The sequence below is a fragment of the Drosophila busckii genome, chromosome 3R (genome assembly GCF_011750605.1).
Source record: "Drosophila busckii strain San Diego stock center, stock number 13000-0081.31 chromosome 3R, ASM1175060v1, whole genome shotgun sequence".
Taxonomy (NCBI): Eukaryota; Metazoa; Arthropoda; class Insecta; order Diptera; family Drosophilidae; genus Drosophila; species Drosophila busckii.
Genome location: NC_046607.1, coordinates 7,795,121 through 7,822,664, shown reverse-complemented (window position 1 = coordinate 7,822,664; position 27,544 = coordinate 7,795,121). Strand labels below are relative to the sequence as shown.

The following is a 27,544-nucleotide window of genomic DNA, read 5'->3' as shown; positions in this document are numbered from 1 at the left end:
TTATAATAGAACTTATAACCTTCTGAGAAATATTTTTAATGTATTTGCTGCCTACAAAAAATGAATCTGATTCTGCACTTAATTTTTGTTGATCTGAAATTCTGTACACGCTTCGAAATATTCTCAAGTAACCAAAATTGCGTCTTAGATTATTATTCTATTCCATTTCAGCTGAGTTCGGCACGATTGTTTTTTAGAGTGTCTAGTTTTTAAACTCTCATATAGATGAATGTCATATAAATTTTTGCTGTTTTCTAATAGTTGTGTCTTGGCTTTTTTGCAATAATAAATGCGTAGTGTAATAAAAATACTAAGAACGCTAAGTCGTGCGTGTGTTTTTAGGCTGGCAGCTGGCTCGCTTGACTCGAATCGACTCGACTCGACTCGCTTGTGCCCTCCATTTGTCATACGACACGCCCATAATTGACAATTGTTCCTACACACAGCAAAAGGCATTCAAATTTCGGTGCGTTTATTGAAATATGAACGAGCGTCGAGCAGTTGGCGATAAAAGCAAAGCCGAGAGTAGTGAGCATGAATTTTCATATAAAGTACCTTTTGTTGGCATTTTAATGGTGGCCTTTATGGAAGGATTAAGCACATAAACTTGTCAATAACTCGAGTGCCTGAGAGTATGTTGAGAAACCGAAACCGTCACCGCAGACGCTTTGACTAACAAATATCACGTAACGCGACGATTTTATTTATGGCAGTGAGCTCAGCATTAAATTGTTGTTGGAGTTGAGCGACTTATTAAGTACAAGAAACAGCTAAGCACATTATTGATATGAATAAGAGCTAAAGAGCTAAAGAGCAGTTGAGTCTGAAGTGACTACAGAATTTATGAGTTGCGCTTAGTTTGTTTATCAGAATATCTGGCATGCCAGCCATATAAGCTACCTTAACTATATTGATTTGGCAACTTCAAATATTTTCACTTTGCATACATCCGCCCTAAGCTTTTGAGTCTTTGAGATATTTTTTTGCCAACAAAATTGCAAGCAGATTACATGACCCGCGGCAATTATTTTACGATGCACTAAGGTATTGTTAAAAGGCTATGAGGAAGAGAGACAGCCAAACAAGCAAAACAGCAGCCAAGCAAAGTCAAATATGTTGAAATGCGGCCAGCCCCAGCTCCATAAGGATCTACCAGGATAAGCGAATGGCAAAATGGCAACAGCGAAAGCAAAGGCAAAAGCAAGCGCCAGAGCTTGCCGCAGTTCAATATGCAGCGGCAGGCAATATTAAAATATCTTATGTTATTACGCACACATTACAGGCGGCGGGTCGTGTGGCAAGTGGGCAAGAAACAGGAGCAGGGGGTGATTGGGTGGCTGGCAGACAGCGCCGGCAACTTCACTCAAATGAGATAATTCCCTGTAAAATAATAATAATAAAATAAGCATGCAGCCAAGCGTTGTCTAGGGGTAAAAGTAAATCCACTCCCACTCAACCAACCCCCCCACCCGCACCCTGCGCGCGCTTCTTTATGATTTTCATATTTTCGCAATGACCTCAACTACCCCGCTGGGCAGTTTTAAGTGCTTTTCAATATGAGATAAATGCATTTAAGGTAGCGAGCAGTCTGTGTCTGAGATTTTGCTACAAAACAAAATAACGCCAGCAGCTAGTGGGGGCGTGGTCGTCACCCACAATAGCGCGTTGAGTCCCATTTTTTGTATTAAAAGAAAACTGTTGAGTCAGCTCTGGCATTTTGTTAAGCAGAATTTTTAGTTTTGATCTAAATGCGTCAATAAATTTGTAACACTTTCGCATGAGAAACAAAGCGAGAAAGTCATTTGCTCAACTTACGAGCGCAGCAATAAAACCAAAAAAAAAAAAAAGCCGCCTAGTTGTCTCTCTATATTATTTTCTTTATGTGGCATGCCACCTCAGCAGAATTTGCTGGCCGCTCAGCTCAGCCCAAGGCTTATCAATGGGTTGCCTTTTAAAATCAACGCCTGCACACATTGCTGGCTTATTTACGAGTACCAAAGTGTTAGCTAAGCTAATGCTATAGACAAAAGTTTCTTTTATTTTATTGTATGTAGTGGCTGGGGGTGTGGACGCTGTGAATTGAGCTTCAAACTGAGATGATATCTCTCGAACGTTTTGCAGTGTTGAAAATCGGTGTGAGTTCGTTAACTTAAAGCAGCAAATATTTTCTTTAAACAAATAACTGAAAAATCAAGATAAATTGTCTGAATTCGGTTTGAAGCAAAGTCAAAATCTTAATAGTTTCGGATATTATTAACCCAAGTATAAAATAGTTGATATTTTCAATTCCGAATGTTCATAAATTTAATCCAATGCCAGATGGATATTAAGAAAATGTTGTAATGGCATTTGCAGTTTCTATGAAATAGAATAAATTGTATCGTAATTAATTCTTAGGATTTAAAATTTTATTTTATTTTACACAGCCTAGAGTCTCACCACTTAATAGACTACTGCTTATTAACTATCTGAAACAGAAAGTCATATTAATCGTTTTAATAATTTTAATTAAATAATAAAATACTTAATTTATTCATACTTACATTTTTTTCTTTAAGTAAATCGCTGTATAACCAAAAAGAAAAATGCGCGCCCAAATTCAATCCGAACCAATCAACCCCAGTTTGAAATAGTTGAATTTTTCAATCCCGAATAATAATAAATGCAATTCCATTAGGGGATATCTGAGTGAGTATATTTTGCAGTTTCTAAATAAATGGAATATATTTTATCGTAATTATAATATTTTTATACCTTTGGTTTTCATATTAAATATATTATTACCAGCTAAGAGGCTCGCGCCTCATCAACTCAAACAAATTCAAGAAAGTCATTTTAATTCTTAAAAGTAGACTTAAATTACTAAGTTAATCCTGAATGCATACTTAAGAATTACAGGCTTAAATCAAATTTAAAATACTTGATTTATTCATAGTTTCGTTTTTTTTTTTCTATTTATGCTTAGCTAGTCTTGATGATTTGCACGTCAGTTTGCAGCTTCTATAAGTCTGTCAACTTGTTCGGTTTGGCCAGCACATTTAACCACAACTCTCTGGCTGGTTGTTTTGTCTAAATTTATCGTTGCTGATAAACGTTAATAAATTAATTAGAATTATTGAAATGCGTGGTCTGACTCGACTCTTGTGCCCCAGCAGCAGTTGCAGTTCCAGTTGCAGTTGCAGCTACAGAGGCTGGTGGCAGTTGCAGTTGCAGTTGCTCGTGCGCTTGTTTCCTGCGTTGCAAATGCAAACACAGTTGTGTACACCATTATGCGCTGATTTGTGTTGCATGCTTTGTGGCGTGTAGCAGTGGCATAGACAAACAGCCAAACACACAGACAGACGCACACTCTGAATTAGTTTGTTTGAACTCCATGCACGCTTATCTCAAGCAGTGGATTTTGCCCAAAAATTTTGCAGTCATTGCTGTTTTGCCTCGTCGTTTACATTTTACTGCGCTTTATCAATTAAATTTACGCAGCGCATTAAAAATTTGTCATTTCAGCTTAAACTGCAGCAAACAAAATACTTGAAGTTATTCCATATCATTTCTTTTTTAAAGTTCACCTTTTGCCGCAGTGAGACACAAAAAAAAAAACAAAAAAACTTTCTTTGTATTTTTTTAATGCCATTAAAAGTTTTGCTTCGCTTTTGGCCCAAACTTTGTGCACTAAGGTGCCTTTTTTATTGGCCCCACTGTCCAGGACGTGTTTGCCCCGCAGCAGCAGCAGCAGCAGCCAGCTCAAGGTGGCGGCATAAAAAACGAAACTTGGCGCAAAAAAATAGTATAAAATACAAAAAAAAATTGTATAAAACTTTTTTAGCGCACAAATGTTTTGCTGCTAATTGAAAATATCTGTTGGGTTCAATTAGTCGACGACTTTTGGCCACGACGACTTAAGCGGCTAAGCAACCACGCCCCCAAAACTTACCAAGTGTTGAAAAAAAACACACGAGCAGGCAAAAATGAATGCAGACATTTCGGAATACACTTTGAATGAAGAATAAAAGCAGAAAACTCAAGTTCAATAGCATTTTAATAAAGTTTGATTTTTACAGAAATAATTTGGACTACAAACACATTTTTCATAGATTATAGTTTATGTTGGATTAAAATCTTACAAAAACAGAAGCCATGATTTATTTATTTTTTCAAAACTCTTAAGGTTATTCAGTCTTAAATTGAGAAAAAAGATTATTCACATTTTTAAAAGTTCTGTAAGTTCTTGTGCATATCGATAGTTTATGATATGAATATGAATTATTTGAATAAAAAAATAAGTGATGCTTAGTTTCGGGTACTTCAAAAAAATCAACAAACATAGAAAGTATTAACAAAAACAGAAGCAAAGAATTCTTGCATAAACATTCTTAATGTTATTCAGCTTAAATTAAAGAGGGAAAAAAACAAACAAAGAATTTAACTATTCAATAAATAAATTATCACACAAGTTTTATAGCTTAACATTTTATCGGCAATTTTTTTAATAGTCTCGACCTTATGGTCTTATAGTTTCTGAGATCTACTTATAGTGCCAATTTGTATTAGCAATATTTTTAGCTATATATGTTAACATCTCCACAATAAAAATATGCCCTTTACCACGCTTAAAATAATGTCAAAGTGTATAAAAGAAAAAACACGCTGATTTAAGCGCTTTTTTCTAAATTGTTCGCGAGTGTGTGTGTGGCTGACTTGCCAGCTTGTTGAGGTTAGCCTGGCTAAAATGCGATAGAGAGTGCAATTGTTGGCGCAAATTAAAAAGTTGAGTGAAACTTGAAGCATATAAATGAGTGGAGAATTTACCTGCAGTCAAGCGTTAAACTGTTACAGTTGATTGGGCGCAATGAAACGTGCAGCAAAAATAATTCAACAAACATTAAATGCAGACTTGTTTTTGTAAGCTGTCGCCCCAATATATAAATAGGTAAGCTACATAATTAAACAGTATCAGCGCATTAAATGCCAAAAACACAAATTGTCAATTAAAAGGTATTTAAACATAATACCCAGGTCACGGCTCCATGCCAAAGCGCTTAATCCACGTAAATTAGTGCAAAAATCAAGTGTATCGCAGCACACACACACACGCACACATGTACACACGGGAGCAAACACAGGAGGGCAACATGGCAGGCAGGGCAGGCAACCGACACCAATAAAGCCAACAAAGCGTTTTTAGGGTTAAGTCCATGTCAAAGTGTCAGTTTAGTATCGGTATCATGTCATGTTGTTTCACAGATTGTGTGCGTGTGTGTTTGTGTGTGTGTGTGTGTGTGTGTGTTTGGGGGCAGTGTGGGGTTTTAATTTCGTGTGCGGCAACATGATGCCAAACGTGTGGCAGTCAGTGGCTGCTGTCGCTATCTTTCATGCTCTCCCACTCTCTCTCTCTCTCTCTCTCTCTCTCAGCACTCATGGCGCACAGTGCGTTGAGGTGCAACGTTTTACTAATGAATTTAACAAGGATTTGGCCGTCTGACCAGGCCAGGCCGTCTGGCTGAAGTTGCACGTTGCATACTCATTAAAATGTCAGCATAAGTGGAACCGGAGCAGACTCCTCTGTGTGTGTTTGTTGTGGCATCAGCTGCACTTTGTTGCTTCTCTGTTTATCCAGTGAACATATTTTTCAAATGTTGCGCCGTTTGCATAAGTGAAAGGCCAAAAAGGAAGATAACAACGCCTAGCCCCAAACGCCCAACTCCACACCGAACATATGGCCATGTGGCCAGAGCATTGGCGTCAACAATGGCGCACAAATTTACGACTCACCTACGCGACTAGAAAACAGTAAAGATGCAAAAATTCTGTTGGTAGCAGTGTTCATGTGTGTGTGTGTCGGCTTATTTAAATTTGTTGTTGCTGGCGTTGACCCCAGTCAGTCGCCAGGTTTGGCGCTTGTTAATCCAATAAAATTGCGTAATTAAATTTGTGCTTCATTTGGCGTTTGTCAGTGCTTCTGCTGCCTGTTTTTGTTGTGGTGACAAATTGAAAACCTGTTGTCACCCCTTTCGAAAAAAAATAACCAAGCAACGCAAAAAATTGTTGTACACGTAGTAATTTTTCAATTGCCGCATAATTGAAGGCGCGCAACTCACGTGCCACAGCTGCAAAGTCTGCTATAGAAAAAAGTTTGACAAAATATTGGCAACGCGACTGGTGCAAATAGCGAGCGAGGTGTTGATACATTTTTTCTTCTACACTGGGGAATTTGCGCACGTTGACTAACAATTGTGATTTTTAATTGTTGGGCTGCTGCTGGCTGTGGTTGGGCAGTTAGCTCAACTGAACTCTAGCGCACACAATTGATAAATAAGTGTAGACAAATCCACATAAAAAACTCACTCTCGTTTAACGCAGTTTCCGCAGGAAATGTGTTTGGGTGTATGGCAACTGATAAAAAGGCAAATGCAATTGCCGCCAAGCTGACTCAAAAGGCCGCTGACTTTGCAGTTTAGAGATAAAGTTTTCTCGTAGTTATACTCTTCAACAAGTGTATGATGCTTAAAAAATTAATACAGTTGACTTTAATAACAATTCTGTATATTTTTATAAATGTATTACTAAGTTATTTGTATCTAATAATAATGTTTAGAGGTCTTTCGAAAATGTATTGTACTTTATGCTTAAAGAGAAGTGACAATATTTGTGAATCAATATAACGATATAATTGTACTCATCAGGCTAGTTATGATACTTTGCTACAAGAACTTAATCCTTAAGTATTTAAATATAAATAAAATATACAACTAAAACGTCTTTGGTATAACTGACAATCTATACAGATTATTAACTTGTTGAAATCATCAGTGAAGAACATCAGGGGAGCGACTTTATACAAAAATTAATGGTTTTCTTTTCCTAATACTGTAATAACGAAATACACTCAATAAATGTGAATATAATAAACCTTCCAGTACGGCTCACTGCCTAGTACCTAATAGTCACTTCACTGGTTACCAGTCACCAGCTTTGCTTACCCAACTAAATTACTATTGGTGAAATTAATAAGCGAATTGTATAGGCAATCACCAATTTACTCTTTCTTCATTGTAAACCATGAGTGAATTGACGAATATCCGCCATGTCTACTTCTTATTTTAAAATATTAACATGAAATTGGAATGTTCAATCGAAGTGTCCCTGTATTATATAAACTTTAACTTGACATAGCGTTTTTACTGCTTGTTTTTCATTGCTATTACCAGTCGGTAACAATTAGTGATCTTGTTAATGATTTTACTGTACTGTACTGTACTTTAAACTAATAGTTGTAATAACAATATTATGAACAAACATATGAGTTTGACAAGAAACGACATTTTAGTCTTATATATTTTATTTTATTAATAATACTACATTAAATTATATCTTTTTTTGCTCCAATTTATTCAAATATGTATTTCCTTTTTTCTGAAATTAGCATACTGATACCTATGTGGCAGCTTAACCTAATTATATTTTACAAGAATTATGTAGAATATATATACTATATATATACTATAATTCTATAGTAGGGGAAATAAAAAAACTAGTTTATAAACCTAGACGACAGGTCTTGGACTTAAGTCGTCTTTGACCCACGAGTGAGTACATTGGGGTGCAAGGCCAATATGTAGTGATAGTTTTTGGCCTGTAGTTGTATCTCCAACGTATCTCCAACCTTTGGAACCTGTAAATCTCCTTCTATGTCCCAGGTCCTCATGTAAATAATAATATATAATAAATCTTTTCAATATGAAAAGAAATTGTAGTGCTCTGATTAAGTATTTAACTATTTATACACGTGTTTAAAGCTTCAATTTGATTTAAAAAATTAACACATTTGCTTTCTGGCAGAGTATTCAATCATTGCTGTAGCATTTAAATATTTTAAATGTTATTGTTTAGTTGTTTTTGCTTTTGCTTTACAGTTGCAACGAGCGCGCGCGGCAACTTGAAAGCGTCGCAAGTGCGCAACATCGGGCGCAATCTAAACGAGTCGCAGTCAAAGTAGTCACAGCGCATAGATTTAGCAAGTGCCAAGCACTGGCCGTTACTTTTGGCTTATCAGCTGGATGGGGTCGCCACACGCTTCACTCTCCGCCCGCGCCTCCAGCTCCTCCCATCTCCGCCATCGCATGTGCTCATTTCACTGCGCATTCAATCAGCGCGTCTGTTGGATAGAAAACCACAGAAAAATCTGTGCTTTTTTTCTTTATTCTTCTCTTTTTCTTTGGGCGCAGCGTAGAGAGTGTGGCAGTGATAAGAAAAACTTGCGTCAGACGACACAGCGCGACACTTGTGACACATTTTAGGGTTTCGTTTCACTTGTTTTTGTTTTTTGCGTTATTAAAAAAGGATGCAAACACACACACACAGACATACATATGTATGTGTGTTGAAATGTAATTTAGCGCATTTCGTCGAAATGTCAAAGCACTGAGCGCTCGCTCTTGGCTCATGGCGATCGCCGACGCTTTTGCTTTTGACTTTTGCTTTGAGTTTAATTAAAAAGCTTCGCTTTGTGGCCAACGACAGTCAAAAGCATTCACACACACACACACACATGCACACATTTTGAATTCGCGCTTGATGTAATTAAAATGTAAGAATTATTATGATGCATGCACATTTTGCTTAAAGCCTCAACAGCTGCTGGGCTCAGAGCTCACTAAATCCATAAGCAAATGCACTTAGAGCCATATTAGCCTGGCTGGCAGTATATTAACAGCATATTTGACATAACAATATGGACATGCATGGCCAGCAGCATTAGCAACAACGACGACTACAGGAAACTATTTTTCATATTATTATAGTTTTTATTAGCCACCCACAAAACAAAGGCACTTGGCTTGGCTTGCTGTTGGGCTTGCTTGCATTTTTGCTTAGCTTCAGCTGCTAGACGTTGCTCTGGCTCTTCATAAGACAACATAAAATATGTTAGCCATTTGGCAACACTTTGCAAGCCGTTGGCAAAATCACCAATCTTCAGTCAGAGTCTCGCAGTCGACTTGGAGTTGGAGTTGGAGTTGGAGTTGGAGTTGGGGCTGAAAGCAATGCAAGGCCAAAATAACTTTTTAAATTGTTAATGTGCGCAGCTCTCGCCGACAAAAGAGCTGTCATAATTCGCAGCAAAATATTGTCACCAACGCCGTTTGCCATATATGAAGCCAATTTACACACAGCTCAACACACTCCATAGTCAGAGTCAGATTCGGCGTCAGAGCGAGAGCATTAGCAGCCATTAAAGACAGTCTTGGCTTTGGCTTTAGCCGGAAGTGCGCGCCATTTTCTTATATTGTAACGGATGTAATTAATATGCGCAATAAATGCGACTACAAAACAAATTTCTGGCCAAAGTGGTTAGAGCAGAGATTGAGCATCTTAAAGGAAACGACAATAAAAACGCTTCAAGTATGTTTTATGTTAATAAATGAGACTTGAACAGCTTGAGGAAGCTTAATCATTAATCAAAGAGCAATGGAATATCAATAGCTGTCAATATACAAAGATGGTCAATGTAAAATCAGAAAATTTGTTGCAATTGTTTTTATCTTAAACAAAAGGTAACGGTGTGTAGGCGATACTCTGTCTTAACAATAATTTAATTTTATCGTATTCGGGAGCATATATATTGCAGCACTGAAAACAATTGTTACTCTCTAAATCAATACTGCCAGTTTAGCTTATTTTAGACTAGATCTTGCATAATTAAAAATGGAATAGCTGAGAAAATTGGCAAATAAATAAGCCATAAATCTAGCATGTTTTAAACTTAATTTAAAGAAATATATTGTTTATTTTCAGCTTTTACTGTAAAATCAAAAGAAAATCAAGTCTGCAAAAATTATCGAGTATAATTAATAAACCATTATTCCTAAATTCTTTGCTGGATGCTAGTTCTGGATTAGTATTGGTAGAAAAAAAGGACATTAAAAATGTAGCAAGATATCAATGAGCTGCATAGGTCGACAAGCCATAAAGCATAGCTAAATGCTGTCCTGATTTAGACCAAATTGGGAAAAGGCTAAAAATTGGCAACACTGACCAAATTGTGACTCAAATTTGCAAAAAGATATATAATTTAATTATATCTTCACAATATGAGTTTAAGTTAGTTTAATTTTTATTACTCGTTTTACAAAAAGACTTTAGTATAGCACAACATCAACTAGTTTCTCACTTTAGAGAGCACGAGAATGCGTCTTATGGATCTATAGTTGACTTTTGATATCTTACTAATTTAATATTCTTTAAAGTGAAAAATTATTATATATATACATATATAGAGCATTTATTCATAGATTTGATCTTAGAGAATCTTTTATCAACACTAATCGCTATATGTTAGGCTACTCTAGTCTCACCCCCTAGTTAACTTAACCAATACGCGCTATATAATAAAGTTTTCAACCATTTAGTTCGGCTTAATTTCTTAATTTGACTTATATGATCACTCTTCTGCTTTTACCCTTTGTTTTACTTTAAAAATAAAGTAAACAAAGCAGCTTCAAATTTTAGTTCAAATCATTTGCCCTTAAATTCATTGAAGAATTATCTTTGCACCAAGTATATATTTTATAAATGCAAACCATAAAAAGTTCGTTTTGTTGTGAAATTTAAACTTGATTATGTCGCATTCACTCAAAATTGACAAGGAAACGCTGGTGCAGTTCGGCGCTGCCTATATGTTTTATATAGAGAAGCATAAGCTGATGGAGATAATGAGTCGCATGCTGGCGGAGATTTCAGTGCAGCCTGTGGAGGATATACGCGCGTTTATGGGTGAAAATATACGACGCATAGCTGTGGATATTTATTCCAAATCGCTAGACGCATTTCATCGCAATGTGCCTGGAGATTTCTATCAGCTGCCCACGAGCTTTTATCATCGCATTGTGCTGCATGGACGACCTGGGTCGGGACGTCGTTCGCTAGCGCATACGCTGGCCAAGCGCTGGAATTTGCTTATTTTAGATGCAGATGTCCTGGCGTATCATCAAATTGCGCAACAGCCGCAGTCCGAGCATGCGGAGCTGCTGCAGCAAGGCATAGCTGAGGATTGTGTTTATAAACGCTCGCAGGCTATTGGAAATATGATACAGCAGCGGCTGCTGCAAGAGGATGCACTGCATCGTGGCTGGATACTCATCAACTATCCGAACAATCGCTGTGAGGCGCGTGAGCTATTCGAAAACTTTCTGGTGCCGCCAAATCGTTTGATCTTTCTACAAATCGATGAGACTATGGCACGCATGCGGCGTCTAATGCGCACGTATACGCCAAGTCCGCAGGATAACATCACCTATTTGGATCGCCAAATGCAGCAGTTTCGCAAGAGCGAGCCGACATTGAATAACTACCTAAGTCATCGCCGTGAAGTGCTCTATGTAGATGCTAGAGCTTGCTTTGAAGCTGTCAAATGTGAAATATTGTCCCAGCTTACCAAGACGCCTTATATGCTTGGCTATAAGTATGAGTCAAGCAGTGCCATTGACTGAAATTAAATGCCACAAAGTTGAAAATGTTTATAAATTATTGATACTCAGTTTTCGTTTTTTTCAGAGATAGAGGTGAAATGTATAGATGCGTAAGAGTGTCTCATTCTAGATAAAGACTTAAAAATTAGACACGATTACATATTATTAATTGAGAATATGGCATTTTGCGTTTTTGGCAATACGAATCAGGCATCAGACAGCTCGCGACGAAGAAGAAAATGTTCCTATTTGTTCAAGGATCGTAAAACTTCTGACTGGTGATCGATCTTCTGTTTGAAAAAGTAGTAGAAGGAAGAAAAGAAGACGATCTTCTGCCTGGTAAAATTGAGATACTTTCAGAAGAAAAAATTACAATTCTCTACAAAGACTATCTTCTGTCTGGTGACAACAGCGTTGAGAAAGTAGCAGAAAGAAGAAAATTCACTATTTGCTCAAGGATACGAAGATGACGATCTTCTGTCTGCTGGAAGTAGTAGAAATCAAGCGTCTAAGTCTTGGTCGTTGTGTTGTGCTCAATAGTTAGCCAGAATTTGATGCCAAAGCTTGCTCTGAAGCTGTCTCCCAACTTGGGTATAAGTATGGCAAGAGCATTGCCATTGATTGAAATTAAATGCTACAAAGTTGAAAATGTTTATAAATTCATTTTTTTGTCATTTGTCTTGTGATTTGTTATTTTGCGCTTTGTTTGCTTTTTATTCAAGTGGCTACGTTGAGAACTTGGCATGCGGCGCTTATCAGCAACAGCCCCCAGCCCCGCCCCCAACGTAAATATTTCTCTTAGCGTTTAGGTAAACAGAAACCGAGAAATTAAAAGTGATTTGAAATTATTGCTATTTGAATTTTCCACCACCACCACCAGCAGCAGCGACAGCATAAAAAAATGAAGAAAAACAATAAAAACGCAGAAATGATTTTATGACCACAACTTGAGTGCTCAATTTTTAATTGTTTGACGACGAGGCTGATAACTAAGCTTGAATTTTTTACAAGCAGCTGCTTTAATGGCACCCAAAAGTTCAATCAAAGTCGAGTCACAGCCCTGGGGCGCTTAATTAGCTAACGCAGGTTAGCTGACGCAATGCTTTAAATTATAATTGCAATTGCCCCCAAAAGACAACAACAGCGCAAAAAATAATTAGACAATAGCTTTTAGGTCGAAAAATACAATTTTATTTACACAGAGCGCCAAACAGTTTGTCACATAGTTCAACGCACCACCTTAATGTCGTGCTGGAAGCAGCAGTGCTGCTTGCTAACGGGATCTGTGAGCCGCCAGCGTATGGTGTAGCCACTGATGGGGAACTTGGCCTCAATGGGCACATCCATTGTGTAAGTTTGCTGCTCACCGCTCTTGATGGGACAACTGATGGTTTTGCAGGTGTCGCGCTCCAGCGAAATTAGCGGCAGCTCATGCGTTTCGCTCTTAACCCAAACCAGCGTAGTCTCCAGCGTTGCCGCATTGAACTTGGGCGTAAAGTCAAAGCTCATGGTGGTGGGACGACGGCGTCTGATATTGCAAGCAGCATTGTGAGCTGCCTGCGGACAAGGATCCACACGCACTTGAGCTATCGAGCACTCGTCCGAGCAGCTTTGGAAGTGTATAACCTCGCAGCTGACTAGTGTAGCCGCCAGCAGCAGCAGCAACGAGCAGAGACGCAACATGTTGGCTTGAGTGCTTTTCAACGAATGCGCCAAGCACATTGAACCAGCATTGAATTCGATTGCCGCCTGCTGGCTCTAATCTAGACTCAGTTCAAAGGTGACTTAGCGATAAGCTAAGCGATGCACATGCTGCGTCTCAGATAAGTCTCGGCCTGCTGATAAGGCGGCCCTATCTCAAAGGTAATTGTATTAGCAGTCTAACAAGTAAATGAATCAAGTAAATCAGTTCACAGTTGCTTGCTTATTTATTAGCCAACACATTAGTTAGTTCACCACTTTGATATCATGATTGAAGCAACACATTTTGCCGCTTACCGGATCCTTCAATCGCCAGCGTATGGTATAAGAACTGATTGGAAACTTGGCCTCAACGGGCGCTGTTAGCGCGTAAGTCTGCAGCTCACCGCTCTTAATGGGACACTGAATATTTTTGCAGGCATCGCGCTCCAACGAAACCATAGGCAGCTCCTCCGTCTCACTCTTGACCCACACCAGCGTTGTCTCCAGTCGTTCCGCATCGAAATGTGGCGTAAACTTAAAACTAATGCTGCCTGGACGACGGCGGCGTATGCGACAGGCGGCATTGTGAACTGCCTGCGGACAAGGATCCACACGCACCTCGCCCATGGTGCAGTCAGCCTCTGTGTCTGGACATGTTTGATAGTGTATTACCTCAGCGTGGACCAAGCGCAGCGCAGCCAACAGCAACAATGTTAGCCAGCAGAGACGCAACATGGTGAGTTGAGCGCTTGGAAACTAATGCGCGTCAATAGATAGAGCGCATCTGATTGGGCTGCCAAGCAGTGTGTTGGCTATGGCTGCTGCTTATCTCGTAGGTGAGCTAGCGATAAACTGAGGCGCTGACACTGATAAGACGCCAGCATAGCCTGCTCTAGTAGGCGTGGCTACCGCTTAGGTAACTAAACTATTATTGTCCAAGCAACAAGTGTACATATTTATTATTAGCAGATCCATATGTTTCTCTAGCTAACATTAGACAACAAAACAAAGTAAGCAATTTATGACAGGCAGCTTAGAAAATAATTTATATAGAAATTTATTTTTAAAATAAAAAACAGCTATATTCAAGGCAAGAGATGGTCACATCGAGCAAAAGTGAATTGATTCTTAATCTTGTATTATTCTTACACATTTTGTACTTGAAATTGTGTAAAAGTAATTTTCCAAAGTGAATTTATGGTTTCACTTTGAGTCTTGGACCCTGTATTTAGTTTAGATTTTGAAATTTCTGAATTTGAGCTTTTTCTTAAATGCCAATTTATTAATTTTGATAAATATTGATTATCTTTTAAAACCAAAAACAGCCTCTTATATTTCTTAATATTTGTAAACTTCTGATATTTAATTTTTATTTAAAAATTTTTATTAATTTTGATATTCGAATTAATTTTTAAAGTAACAACCACTTATATTTATTAAAACTTTTAAATGTATAATTTTTAAAAATTTTTTTAAATTATTTTTATTATATTTGATAAGTAATGAGTAAATTTATATATAAAATTTCTAAATTTCAAATCTTTACATTTTTCTTGAATGGTAATTTATTAATTTTGATTAATTTTCTAAGCAATTGTGAGCAATCCAAAATGTTAATTTTAATACCCTTAAATATGAAATATTATTCCTGAACAGAAGCCATAATTTAGTGGTGAGTTCTAGAATGAGTAATTTAAATAAAAATCTTTGATAATCATTATACACTTTATAAGAAAAAGTTCAAAGTAAAGTAAGATTTTTTTAATATTTAATATTTAGTTGATAAATTGAATATTCTGATGCAACGTTTTTGTTGCTGAGTGCAAATTATGTTTCTTTTGTACTGTCACGTCGACTTATCAGGCACAGGGGCAATGTTCAGAACGTTGGAACAGTTGTCAGTCACAAGCTGTGCGCACGTCTGAAATTTGAGATGCTGCTCGTGTGCTCAGAGGAGAGAGTCGTCTCCATGGCAATCCAGAATGCATTGACTATTGACACAGAGACAGCTTCAAGCTGTCAATATGCGAGGCCACGACAATTGCACGGCTCATTTGTGGGCAACACACACACATGTCAACAAATATGCAGCTAACAAATTTGACTGTAAAAAGTGTCAACATTTCAAACTCGGCAGCGACCCCACCCCACCCGATGCGGCGGCGACACGCTTTAACTTTATCATACCCAAAGGAGTCAATTAAATGCAGAAATTGTAGAGAAAACATAAATTTTTCAAATGCAAAACATGTTTTTTTAGCGCTCAAATTATAATTATTAGCTGAGAGTGCAAACAAGTTTAACAAAAAATTGATAGAAAACTTTTGCTCATAATTAAGAGTTGCTCACTCAGACGCTGATGGAAACACGTTTTCCGCTTTTGCTTACATTTTTTTTGCTGCTGCTGCGCATAAATTAAAAATAAATTTTTATGTTTTCGGGGTTTTTTTTTTGTTCTTCTTAGCACTTGCGCTTGGCCTTTTTATCGCCAACGACTTTGCGCCTTTATCAAAAGTCCAGTGAACGGTGAATCAACAAAACCAAAAGCATAACCAAAACAGAATTAATTCATTAAAGAAATATGCAAAGCATTAAAAAACGAACTAGCTGCCGGGGCCAAAGTATAAAAGCACAACAGCAACAGCAAAAAAAAAAGAAGCTGAAATTTATGTTTTATTACTTAATGAACTTACCGCAAATTAAGCCAAGGGAGGACGCAACGCACTCGCTGCTGACTTTGTCTTCAATTAATATGCAAAAAATGTCAACACCAACGGCTGCGGCTCATCAGGCAGCCAAAAGGAGTATCTCTTCAGCTTCCAGAGCAGACAACTAAATGTTGAATATACTTATTGTATATAGCTATGTGTGTATTGTCTGTGATGAAAGCAAATTGCTTAGCTATTAACGGCAAGTGTTTTAATTGAACGAAGATAACGGCCGCGGCAGCTGTGAATAATTTTTGGAAAGAAATTAAAGCAAGGGCTAAATTAAGTGCAAAAATTATAAATAAAAGAGACAATCATCACGAAAGTACAGTCGAAACTCAGTTAACGATCACACTACGTCTTACAATTTGAAGAGCGATCGTTAGCCGAAATTCTGTCGTTAAGCGAATTCAATAAAATGATTCAATAAAACAAACTCTGCAACGAGACTTAACTGTATTTTAAAAAGCTTATACCAAATGAATAATTATATAAATTTTAAAGCAGTTAGTCAAAAAACAAACGCAGCCAACTGATTAATACACTTTACATACAAATCTATTTATTTGATTTCATCTATGAACTCAAAAGGTAAAAGCAAAATAGAACAATAAATTAATGAAATATTAAAAATTAAATGTTCTTTTGCAAAATTATAATAAAACTATTATGCCATTATATAATTTTCTTTCAAGCAGTATAGAATATTTTGTAGACAGCTAATGATTAAATTTTATATCAATCAATATATTTATTATTTTCTTGAGACTGTTACAAACTTGCGCACAACTTGCGAATACCTTACCTTACATTACCCCCTTAAAGTTTATATAAATAGACAAAGTAAGTTAGTGCCCATGCTTATTTTGATTTATATTTTTGGAAGCGCACGTCACGCTCTGGAGCTGATAAGCTGTGTATTTGTATTTGATAATAGCAACTAAATATATGTAAATGAAATTTAAATAAATACAAACAATTCGCTCATCAGTTGTGTATACACATAGAATGAGCATGAAGATCATATGGACGCTCTCGTTGCTGCTGCTAAGCAGAGGAGCAGTACATGGCCAGAGTAAGCTTGATAACAAATTGTCGAAAAATAATGTAAACAATAATTATTTATAGACTGCGAGCAACCAAACTGCGGTTACTTGGACGAGGAGCAACATGCAAACTTTACACACATAACTGGCATCAATGAATTTGCTTGGATAGGACGTTTGGGCTATGAGTGTAAGTCGAATGAGCTTCATGTAATTTGAGTGGAATTTTAAAGCCAAACCATTTAGCTGCTCGTGGCATTAACTACAAGTGTCTGGCTGTATTAATCTCTGAGCAACATTTGCTGGCGCCTGCGCATTGCTTCAATGAGGCAATGCTAGAGGATCAGCCGCTGCGTCATGTGCTGCTGGGCGATTGGAATCCAACAAATCCATTTATGCAGCCAGACTGCAGCGCACAAACTAATTGCGCTGCAATTCCACAGCTGTTCAGCATAGCTGAGGTCATCATACATCCAGATTATCAAGCCTCAACGTTGCTCAACAATATTGCGCTACTAAAGCTTACACATGCTTTGGACTTTAGTGAGAGCATTAGAGCTATTTGCTTGCCACCTTATAGAGGCAGCAGCACTAGCTACGCGCACTTTGCTCAGTTCCTCAGCTATGCAGGCTTTGCTGTCGACAAATCTCTGCCCTTTAAGCTCAAAGGACTCATGCATGTGGCTGGCACCAGCGCCTGCAAGCGCAAGCTGCGTAATCTCAATTATATCACCGCCTCACGTGATTCACCTCTGAATCATATCTGTGCTAATAGCAATCTAGATGCACAAATATTTACGGGCGCACCGCTAATGGATGTGCAGGTGAGAGACTCTGAGCCTAGCAATTACTATCTCGTAGGACTGCTAGTTGGACCCGATAGATACACGGGCAGTGAGACGGTTAATCTCTTCATGCGCATTCAGCCGCATCGAGAATGGATTGAGTACAATATGCTTTGCAATTCAACAGCAGCAACAGCAACACCAACAACAGCAGCAACAACAACAACGCCAAGAACTACTTCAACAGCAACTACTCCAAGAACAACTACAACTCCATCAGTTGAGGCGCGGTTAACGCAATATAATCGCCTCGTATTCCATTAATTGTTATTAAGTTTGATAATGTTTGATTTATTTTACTCAAGCGAACTAAATAATTAGCAATCAAACTACTAGAGTTACTATAAATACCTCTAAGAATTCAATTCCATTAAAAGCAAAGTGTTGTTTGCCAAAAGTTGAATGCACTCAACTTAATAATACATTTTACCAAAACTACTTGATTAGAGCATTTCATTATTAAAGTAGCTATTCAAGTTTTTAGAGACGAAACAGCGACCAAGTGTTTCTTCTTACTAACCAAAGATTAAGTATTTATAGAAATAGTTTATACCCTTTTACATTTTGTAAAGCACTGTGGTTAGAACAATTTTACAGAAGAAAACATTAAAGCGTCTGTTGTTGGGTTGCTCAGCTCTAATAAAATTTCTTTGCTCAATTCAAGCGGCTGATAACAAATATTGCTTGAGAATCTGGAAAAGAACGCAATTCAGAGAATCTCTTAGGATTTTTGGCTAGTGACAGACGTTTGGATAAATGGCTTCAGTTCTATGGTGTGCAATCCTTGCCAACTACTGTTAAATACAAGCCCTAATTGCTATTAATTGGTACGGCAGCGATTTTTATGGTCATATATATTTATTCATTAAAAAGTAGTTGTCTTGTTTCAGTGCTTTGATATGAAACGAAAGATAACATTTGCATATAAAAGTAAAGGTAATAAAATTGATGCCCTACCAATTAATAGTGGTTAGCTCTTATAGCATAGCTATATTATAATGTACTGGCTTGATATTTAACTAATTGGCATTAAGCTAACTTTGAAGCGCGTAAAGTAAAGTTATTCAATTGCTTGGCTTGATTATTCTTTAGTTGTGACTTGTTGTTTACCAAAGCTGGTCATCATTTGTGTATCAAATGTAGCTTATGATTTGCACAGATTTAAGCGGCACGCCTCCACACACCACTAACTTGGCCAAATCACCTCAAGCGCCATAAAAATAGCAAATAAAATAAAACCAAAAGCCGCCCGTAATGAAACGAAACCAAAAAAGAAATGTAATGAGCTTCGCGTACTCATTGCTCGCTGCTCGTTGGCGTTGCTCGTATCTTGTAGATTTTTATTTCTTGGAATAATCTGGCAGTCGAGAGAGAGAGAGAGCAGGGCGAGCACACGACTAATCTTCATTTAATTTCATTTGCGCGCATACAACTGAAATTGAAACCTAAATCGCACTGGAAGTGGCAAGTTGACATACCTCAGCAAACAACGCGCATTGGCAAGGACAATGTAAGGACATTGGTAGCGTTGCTAGCTGCTGCTGCTCTTCGGGGCTCTCAAAGACATTTGCAACATTTCATTGGGCGGCAGCAGCGAGCAGATCAAAAGTATGCGACACCGTGGCTTAATTCGATTTTAACAATTGCCACACAGCCATACGCAGCCAATGGCAATGGCAATGGCTTCGCCACCAGACCAACTACCCCATCTGAGTTTAATTGAACGCGCAGCTAAAGGCCAAAGCTCTAGACGACACAAGACCAAGATATAGACGGTCCTGCTTTGGCGCACATAAAATTAATCCGACGTGTGGCGCCGCCAGCTTCGTCAGCGTCTTGTACAATTTGAATTTGAATGTCTTGCTTGCGTTCTTTTTTTTTTGTCTTTATTTCTTTATTTTTATTTGCGCTTTAGAGCAAGCTAAGGAACCTTTGTGAATTGAATTAAAAATGTTCCCACTCGTGGCACTTGTGTCGCGCATTTAGGTGTCGCCTCCAACCAGAAAAAAAAAGAAAACCAAACAAGCAACTCAGTTAAGCCGACGCCCAGCTCAAGCTACGCAGCTATTGGGAATTTTATTGCCTGGAATAATTAGCTGAATTAAGCACACAAATTAATTGGCAACGCTAGCATATGTGTAGCTAGAAAAAAAAGAGATAAAAATACAAAACGAATGTGCAGCTAAAACTAGACACAACCAACTTTATACACACTTTGAGTAACGTGAACAGTTCGATCACAAAATTCCAAGAAAATTAGTTCGCTGTGGTGCAGCAGATAGAATCATTTAAGCCTTCTAAGTTATTCTTTTAATTACAATGTCCAAGGAATATTGATTATCAAAGCTTTTTAAATCGATCTGCTGCATTATCTTGCTGCTCATACAGACATAAAGCAGATGCTGATCAACACTTTTTTGCTTAAGATGTATTTTAATTTAACTTTAAATATTTTTTGTAACTATTTTCTTTTATCGCCGACTGTTCATAGTTGACTTTAAATAAATAAAAAAAATAGATACTTTGCTGATGCAAGTTAGTTTCTGGGCTTAATGTAGAATAGAGAAGAGCAGCTTTGTTTTAATTTTTAGCCTAATATGCAAGAATTTTATTTATTCGAATATTATTTTGTGTACTTTTTTTAGGGTATGATATATTAGAATTTTTCTTACAGTTCGTGGGACACTTCAATTCCATTAAATTAAATTAATATATTTAGCTTGAAAATGTTTTGTATGCTTTTCTTTAAATTATTTATAATTTTTTATTGTACTTAAGATTTTGTTACATTCTTCCGCACAACTTTAAAGTATCTCTAGCAATTGTTTATATAAATACAATGTATTACAAGAAAAAACGCTTATAAAAGCTAAACAAAAAGAATTAACTAGAAGAACTCAAGCTGATTTAGTTTTATAGGCATCTCGAGCTCAAGCTGATTTATGCTTAACGCCAAGCTATTGCCAGCTGTTAGCTTAACATATGTCTGTTAACAAATGCAGCAATGTTAATGTCAAAACAAATATAATTTTAGAGCTAGCAACTTGCGCTAGCCTTGGTGCGATTTAATTTTGAATAAACATAAATAGTTTACATTGTTTAACAATGACTTTTGTCTGTTATCAGCGTTTACCCCTATAACAGACTGCAATTGCAATATGCTACAACAACAACAGGAGCAAGGACAACAAAACATTTCATGCAAAAAAGGTTTTTAATTTAAATTTCTCGAGTTGACGTGTGGCATGTGTTGTGCTTCTTATGCCTTTGCTTTGAACCCTCCTGTTCTGGCTTGTGTCTGTTGCTCCCTTGACACTTACAGCTGCAGTAACACGCACACACACACTCATGTGTATATGTGAGTAAAACTCGCATACACGGGCATTGGCCATGCACAATTGACGCTTATACATTGTTCTTCAGAATTATTATGTGGTTTTCAGCTGGGAGCCACACATGTGTATGCGTGTGTGTGTGTGTACGACCCCGCCCACTATTTAAATGCTATGCGCCTTGGCCTTATCAGCTAACGAAGGTAGCAGCAGCAGCAGCAGCAGCCGCCGCCTTGGCCTGTCAGCAGCGCTTGAATTTTTGTATGAAAAACTGTAAATTTATCAACAGTTTCACACACATGGGCACATCAGGCAACCCTTTTTCCTTTGTGTGTGTGTGTGTGTGTGTGTGTGGCTAATAGCTTAAGTAGTTAAATGAATCAGTCGGTTTAGCTGCTGGGCGCCTTGGCTTGCGGTCTACTCTAGAGTAAGATAAATTTTCACATAAACCTACGGCTCGACCACATAGCCGCCCCTTCAAGCCCCATCAGCTTGCCAATTAATAAACACAGTAACAGTTCCAAGACGCTCTCATGTGCATGTGTGTGCGTGTGTGTGTGTCTGCCATAAATTTCAATTTTATTGGCCAAGACTCAAGGTGTTGCTTGGGCGTAAACTTTTTGATTATAATTAATTTCGACCCTCTCTGTAGCTCTTTCACTTGGGCGCTGGCGCCTACGCCCACGCAGCTGCCTGTGGGTGGTCGCCGCTGCTCTTCAAGTGCTGCCAATGTAAACACACACGGCTATTTTTGCCAGTCAAGATTAAAACATTGAAATGTGCAAAACACAGCAATATTTTCGGTTCGCTTGTTTTTTTTTTTTTTGCTGCTTCGTTTCACAACTTGCCAAATTGCAATATTTTGCGCTGGTTTGCTATATTTTTGACTGACGTTCTGTTTGTTTTGCAAAAAGCCAAACGCACTGGGTGGTCGCCGAATTTGCCATTTTTTTCTTTCATACGCTAGTTCGCTAGCTTACCCCAGGGACTGCAGACTGTGCCACATACAGGTGCAGCATAGAATTGTAGCTGCCATTGCACTTTGCAGCTGCAGCATTGAACTTGAGAAATTGCAACAATGTGTGCAGTTAGCTGACAGCTTTGTTAACCAAAATAAATGCTTTTAAAATTTGGCATTTGAAATTAAACTAATGTGAATATTAACAGCTCTTGAGCTGCCCTTGAGGCCTAGCAAAGAGTAGTGATCCCTCATATGATTAATAAGTATGAAATGAGTATAGATATACTAATCGTTGGTAAGTCTTAAGGGTAGAGCGAGTCAATAGGGGGTAATATTCACATTAGTTTAAATTTAATTATATCTATACTCATCTCATATATTCAAATATCTAAACCCTCCAATCCAAATCTACTTATTAATAAATAGATTCAAAATAAAACAAATATTTAAATAAAATGTGCATATTAAAATATGACTTAGAATAGGTTAGATGCGTTCCCGACCAGAGTCGTAAGCACCCAGAGGACATGTAGGCGCATTGTGATGCCAGCTAAAAACTGTTGAGATACATATGATTAAGGATGTTATCTATAGCGGGATTAAGGTTCCTTTGCTTTGTAACCACCCGAGTAACCACCCAGTGAAGTCTAGAAAGATTTCCCAGTTGCTCATATAACGTTTTTCATATAATATATAACTATATAATATATATTAGAATGAAAAATGAAGACTATAACAAATATTTAATTAAAATGATCTTTGAGCAATTCAATTAATAAAAACTTAGCAGCAATAAAAGTAAGCGAAATGTTTCGCTCACATATAAAATACATCAAATCAATTAAGATACAAAAAGTATTCCAAGACAATTTCTTATAGCAAAACAAAGTTTCTATTTCTTGAGCTATAACATTTATCAGCTATAAAATGCACACACTACATAAGACTTTAAACGATGATAGTTTATTCCTCAAAGGTAAGTACTTTGGATATCAACACCGACACTTTGGCCACTCACACACTCAACTTTAAGCATTGGGCGGGGGCAGTCCCGCAACCCTTTTGAATTTGGTATGCCATATGTAAATGACTCGACACAAAATGTTTTGCTGTTTGGCAAGAGAGAAGCGTCTTTATCACTTGAGAGTTGTGCTCAGCTTTTGCTTTTGCTGCTGCTTTAGCCTGGGACAAAAGTTGTCTAATAAGTTTGCATATCCCGCAGGATACAAAAGCAGACACAAGTTGCACAACAAGCAAATAACGGGATTATACAGCAAGTAGGGGACAAGTGCCGCATGTGACAAAAGCTAAACTTTAAGCACGTTCAAATGAACCAACCCCCCAACCAGCCACTTTGGGTAGTTGGGTGTTTGGTTGGGTTGACCCATAGGCTAGATAAATTTCTTACAGCTTAAAGGTGCGCTGCGTGTCTCATGTGAGCTAATTTATAAAATTTATGCTCATTAATGGCAAGCTAGGCTAAAAACTATAGTTGCTCGTTAAACAATTAAGACTAATGAGGGTCGGGCCATGCAAAAATTTATCAGCATATAGTGCATGATATCATTGCCAGGCAGCTGCGTCGTCAAAAGCGACGTCGTGTGGGCGTCGCCGCTTAAAAAGGTGACGAATTTGTGCTGCTTTTTTTTTCTTGGTTATGCAAGGCAAGCAAAAATTTCAGCACGTTTCGGATTTCAGTTGCTGTTTGTCTTGTGCTTTCCGCGAATTCAATAATTTTGGGTGGTCAACAACAGCAACAGCGAGTCGAGAAAGAAAAATATACATAGCCATATGTTCAGTCCAGTTTGTTTATGTTGCCACTTGGCTTGGAGCTGCTTAAAAAAGTAAGCACACCTCTTAGCCGCAAAGTGCTAAAGTTACACACACACACATAGATACGTGTGTGTGTGTGGGTTGCCCCAAAAGCAATTTGCGGACGTGCATGGCAAAACTTTTACTGGCAGCAAATTGAAATTAATGTGAAGTTTCACTAAAAGTGGCTTAAATGCACACACGGGCCGCATTTGGGGAATTGCAGAACTTCGACTTCGACTTGGTAGATACTTATGTTTCACATATTCCGCATAGTTTTTGTGTGTCGAAAGTTTCAGTTTCAGTTGCCGAGAGTTCTTAAGCCGCCAAAGCTGTTGATTATAAGTTGTTGCTACCTCAACTTGCAACTTGCAGCGACTGCCACGCGACTTACTTGCTCCTCAATCATTGAAAGCCCAAGATAAACAAAGGCGCAAAGTCTCACAGTCTTAGAGCTTCGAGTGTCTCCATAACGATTTGTGAATTGCACTTCCTGTCGGTAAATAACAGAAAACTATAAATTCACTCACTCCTCAGTCGCAGTCTCAGTCTCAAGCTCGAGCTCTCAGTTTTGCATGCGTGCTGCTGCCTTTGCCTAGGTGGCCTGAGATTTTCGATGGCATCCATAGCATCCGCTTCAGTTGCCTGCCTGACTGGAGTCTCTCATGTATGTGTGTGTGTGTGTGTTTGTCTATTTGCTTGCCTTGGTATTTGTTAGTTTAACAGCAAAAGTTTGCCATTCAAATCGAAAACTAGAAAAACGTTGCATTTTATTACGCCGTGCCGAGAGATTTTCATCTGCTTGTCAGCCACTTCACTGAGAGTTTCCCAAACTTAAAGTGTGCCATTTAAGCCACATACGAGCTCCATTAATTGCAATATAATACGTGAAGTTAGTAGCCGAAATTCAAATCAAATTGTAACTATATTTATGCATATAAAATAGATAAGCAAAAAGAGCTAGAAAGCTGTATTTAAAAATAATTTATTAGGATTTTTGAAAAGATATAGAAAATTTTAAGAGTATGTACTTGAAACCGCTTGACTTTTTATATTACATGTAGCATATTGAAACTAATATATAACCACTATAAATTGTTGCTGATATAAAATATTAAAATAATACTACAATTTGGTTTTTTAATACAAACATAAACTTGTTGAGACTGGCTTTTAAAAGTAACATTTGATATATGCCTAATATATTAAGATATATAATTTAAATTATTTTTACTTAGAATATTCTTTTATCTTGCTTTTGCTTTTAATTTAGTTTATTTGCTTAGATTTTATTTCAAATTAAACACTTGAGACTTTATACTTGCAAATGCTTTAACTTTTATTCCTATTTTATATATTTATATATAAAATAATGATAATCAATAATATCTTTAATTCGTGGAAATGCTTTTACTTTTAATTTGGTTTATTTTGTTTATATTTTAATATACTAAGATATGGAATAATGGAAATGGATAATATTTTCTTATTTTGAATGGATATGCTTTTATTTATAATTTGGTTATTCTATTTTGCTTAGATTTTAATTGAAATTAATTACATCTGGGCTTTCAACTTACAGATGCTTTAACTTTTATTATGATTTTTTATATTTTCATTTCAATATTAATTGAAAGTGCTTTTATTTATTTAAAACTTGCCTAAGCTTCCACTTTTCATTTAATTTAATTTACTTTGCTTATTTACTTACTCAAATAATAATATAATTGTAAATAATTTCTTAACCTTGCAATTTTCATTCATTCTGCTTTTATATATTTTTTTAAATAATATTTAAAATTGAATTCACTTTGTTTTAAACATATGAATGTTTCCACTTCAATTTTAACTCTGTTTAAATAATAATTGAAATTAAAAATACTTTTTTTTCGAAGTAGTTTGAATATTTTGCACAGTGTATTTGCCACAGCTTACACGTGGCAACAACCTTGCGTATGTCAGCGCAGTGCTTGGCTTCAATGCCACCCATTAGTCCACCCACGCCCATCCACCAACATTAGATGCTGTTTTATTCGATAGCTGCTCAAAATATTTCACTATTTGTTTGCTAGTGAGCTTCCCATTCAGATTCAGATTCAGATCCAGAGTTGATGCCATTGGCTCTCGTTCGCTTGCAATTTTCTTGCGCATTTATTTGCATTTAATATTTGTTTGTTTGTTTGCAAAAAGTGTGTGCTTCCATCCAAAGGATCTAGAAGCTGTCTGTGTGTGTGTGTGTGTGTGGGTGTTTATCTATGTGTGTGTGTGTGGCACGCTGTTTGTTTTAAGTGAATAATGCAAATTTTATGCTTTTATATAAGCACAAAACTTTTGCGCACACACACACTGATGCACACACACACACATACATACGCATACATGCATATAATAGAAACTTTTATTGTGGGTTAAAATGAACTTCCGCTAGCTGCAGCCGGAAGTTCATAATTTCAGCTGATTTGCAAAAGTTTTTCGCCATTTTTTCTTCATCTTTGTTTTTTTACGTTGGCGTTGCCATTGCGTCTATGTTTTGGCAGTTTAAAGGCAATTTGCTTGGCGCTCTGTTGACTTGACAAAGACAATCTTTGAGTGGCTGCCACCAGCGATAACAACAATATATATACATTTGATTTGTTTATGCCACAAGCAAACAGCAGCAGCAGCAGCAGTGACCAAAAGGCGTAGGTACACACTCACTACAAAAAGAAAAGAATTCAATTCAAGCCTCAAACTCGCCTTTTGGGCTGCTGGGGCAGCAGTGTCTGCCACACAAAATGTTGTTGCACATGTGTTTGCCAAATGTTTGCCACGGCATGTGAAAAATCTACCCAAGCCACGTTACGGCTGCTCTCTCTCACACTCACTCTCTCTATCTCTTTCGTCTGTGAGGTGTGATTTGAAAACGGAATCGCTCGGCATGCTATATGCCAAAAGCAAACGGAAATCAAATGCAGACATAGCGCATCCTTAGTCCGACCTTTGCGCTCGCTCACTCGCCGCCGCACACACATTTTCAACATTTTTATTTTAGGTACAAATTTCACACATATTTTGTTTATGTGGCCGCCTGCCGTGCAACAACAACAAGAACAGGAACAAAAAAAGGCGTTAACGGCGCCTGTGGCATTAACTTGAGTTATGAAGAAGAACAAACAGCAAAGACTTTAATATATTGTAGCTTAACCCATTGTAGGCCAACTTTCGACTTTAACGAGCAGTGAACTTTAAAATTTATGCTAAACATAATCAATTAATACTATAGTTGCTCTTAGAATTAAGCAGTTTAAGTACTCTTTATGTTAGAACAAATCCAGAGAAAATTATCTGTTGAAGTGTTTCAAAATCATTGCTGACTAAATTAAAAATTTCAATTAAAAATTATTTACTTTAAGATTCAATTAATTATATACATGCCTTTAGAATAAAATAGTTTATGTACTCCTTGTTGCATTTTACTGCTTTAGTGAAAATTACCAAATATAAATAAATAGATAGATTAAATAGAAAATATTTATTTAAAAATCTTTTGAGCCTTAGTCTATTATTGCTATAAAAGTGAACTAAACTGTAAATACTTAGATGCACTTTATCGAAGTTTGATGTATCTTAAATTAGTATATTATTCTTATATATTTTTTATTTAAAGATATAAAGGAGAAATCTTGTTACTGTTTGAAAATAATTTAAAATGAAGT

The 27,544-nt window shown here is 37.1% G+C and overlaps 4 protein-coding genes across 4 annotated transcripts; 2 read left to right on the top strand and 2 right to left on the bottom strand.

Annotated features, from left to right (window-relative positions):
* The first annotated feature begins 10,524 nt into the window (after positions 1–10,524).
* Positions 10,525–11,507, top strand: LOC108602322 (adenylate kinase). Its single transcript, XM_017990407.1, has one exon. It carries the CDS (start codon positions 10,614–10,616, stop codon positions 11,481–11,483), a length of 870 nt encoding a protein of 289 aa, XP_017845896.1. The 5' UTR covers positions 10,525–10,613; the 3' UTR covers positions 11,484–11,507.
* A 1,123-nt stretch (positions 11,508–12,630) lies between these two features.
* Positions 12,631–13,180, bottom strand: LOC108601979 (MD-2-related lipid-recognition protein-like). Its single transcript, XM_017989973.1, has one exon. It carries the CDS (start codon positions 13,143–13,145, stop codon positions 12,690–12,692), a length of 456 nt encoding a protein of 151 aa, XP_017845462.1. The 5' UTR covers positions 13,146–13,180; the 3' UTR covers positions 12,631–12,689.
* Positions 13,181–13,367: 187 nt separating this feature from the next.
* On the bottom strand, positions 13,368–13,930 carry LOC108601980 (MD-2-related lipid-recognition protein-like). The gene has a single exon (XM_017989975.1). It carries the CDS (start codon positions 13,878–13,880, stop codon positions 13,410–13,412), a length of 471 nt encoding a protein of 156 aa, XP_017845464.1. The 5' UTR covers positions 13,881–13,930; the 3' UTR covers positions 13,368–13,409.
* A 2,731-nt stretch (positions 13,931–16,661) lies between these two features.
* On the top strand, positions 16,662–18,164 carry LOC108602459 (melanization protease 1). The gene is made up of 3 exons (XM_017990581.1): positions 16,662–16,928; positions 16,982–17,089; positions 17,146–18,164. Exons 1-3 carry the CDS (start codon positions 16,862–16,864, stop codon positions 18,006–18,008), a joined length of 1,038 nt encoding a protein of 345 aa, XP_017846070.1. The 5' UTR covers positions 16,662–16,861; the 3' UTR covers positions 18,009–18,164.
* Positions 18,165–27,544: the final 9,380 nt, after the last annotated feature.